General features: G+C 40.1%; 1 protein-coding gene across 1 annotated transcript in view; it reads left to right on the forward strand.

Moving 5' to 3' along the window:
• LOC106867655 (hexokinase HKDC1) overlaps window positions 1-1,630 on the forward strand; it is a 6,234-nt gene that overhangs the window by 1,674 nt on the left and 2,930 nt on the right. The window contains exons 4-5 of the mRNA XM_014912590.2: window positions 1,023-1,159; window positions 1,501-1,600. Of these exons, the coding sequence (XP_014768076.1) occupies window positions 1,023-1,159; window positions 1,501-1,600 (237 nt within the window). The remainder of the gene's footprint in view (window positions 1-1,022; window positions 1,160-1,500; window positions 1,601-1,630) is intronic.

A 1,630-nucleotide genomic window follows, 5' to 3' on the forward strand; every position in this document is an offset into this window, starting at 1 on the left:
CCCTCCTTCCTCCTCTTTCTCCATCACCCACCTCCTTTCTTCTATGTTTTTCTTCTTCTTCACCTTTTTGGCTTTTGTTTTCCCCCTCATTTTTTTTAAAAACCATACTGTCTTAATAGGGGGGAAGGCACAGTGGCTGAATCATTAAGGTGTATGTCTCATTGGTTATAAGATTGTAAGTTCAGTTCCTGGACTGGGCAGCACATTTTTGTGTCCTTGAGCAAGCCACTACTTTGTTCCAGAAGTCTGCAGATCTGTATTGAGAACCAACCAGGTGCTGGTACAGCCCTCTCTCTCTGTCCAGTTGTCACATTCTGGACGTTCTGCTGGATTAAAGATAAGCAGGGCTGAGAGGGTTTCTATGTCTACCTCTGACTACACAAGCATCTAAAGCAATTAGTGAAAGCATGGTACATGTAAAGCTTAAAAGCTTAATCATCCCCTTTAGTCATGAATGACCATGGGATTGTACCTAGAAAGTTACCCTACGAGGCACAAGTCCAGGCGAGGTTGTTTATGGAAGACCAGCAGTCACCCATGCATGCCAACCTCTCCTCTCCACTCCACCGATGTTATCCAAAGGCTGTTATTACTTTCGAGACAGTACTTCTTGATGCACCAAACATTTCAGCTGTTTTCGTTACGCTAGCGCCTGCCATACAAGCACCAACAATTTGACCTCTTTGAAAGTCCGATAGATCTGTCATTTTAATGAATTTTAATTACCTTTTCCTGAGGATATCTGAAAGAAGCAGCAATTTTAGCAAAACATATTAAGCAACACTAATAATAAATCAAAAAACATAAAAATAAATAAGCTTTTAACAGTTTTATAGATATTTTAAAATTATGATGCTAGGTGTTTCCATTATTTTGTCCAACCTCTGTATGTGTGTATGCCTGTTTCTGTGTGTGTGTGTGTATGTGGACCATACAGCCATTAAGTAAATCATACAACCACCTACCACACACTCCCTAATTAATTAAACTGAACTAAATCTAATCCCTTCCAATGCATTCAGGCTTCACATTTTCATTTCCCTCAACGAAGAAGAGTCTGACCGATGTGGAACTGATTATCTGGACGAAAACCTTCAAATGCACCGATGGCCCTGGAATGAATGTTGGTCAAACACTTGAAGACTGCTTGAAGAGAAAGGTTTGTGGTTAACCTTCCTTTGTTTCTATGTTGGTAATTGTGTCTTGTAATTTATCATTCGTTTAATATTCTACTAACATCAAAGGGCAGCGAACTGGCAGAATCATTAGCAGGCTGAGTGAAATGCTTAGCGGTATTTCGCCTGTCGTTACGTTCTGAGTTCAAATTCCACCAAGGTCGACTTTGCCTTTCATCCTTTTGGGATTAATCAAATAAGTACCAGTTATGCACTGGGTTGATGTAACCCCTTCCCCGTAACTGCTGGCCTTATGTGACAATTTGAAACCAAAGTTCGACTGCAATGTTGATATTTCTCTGTCTTTGTCTTTCTCTCTCAACAGAATATTCCAGTTGATTTGGTGGCAATAATAAGTGATGTTACAGCCGCCTTGGTCGCTGGTCACTACTTGGACAAGCAGAGTTGTATTGGACTCATACTTGGTATGTATGTATGCATATATATATTTATAT

This window comes from Octopus bimaculoides, chromosome 22 (genome assembly GCF_001194135.2).
Source record: "Octopus bimaculoides isolate UCB-OBI-ISO-001 chromosome 22, ASM119413v2, whole genome shotgun sequence".
Lineage (NCBI taxonomy): Eukaryota > Metazoa > Mollusca > Cephalopoda > Octopoda > Octopodidae > Octopus > Octopus bimaculoides.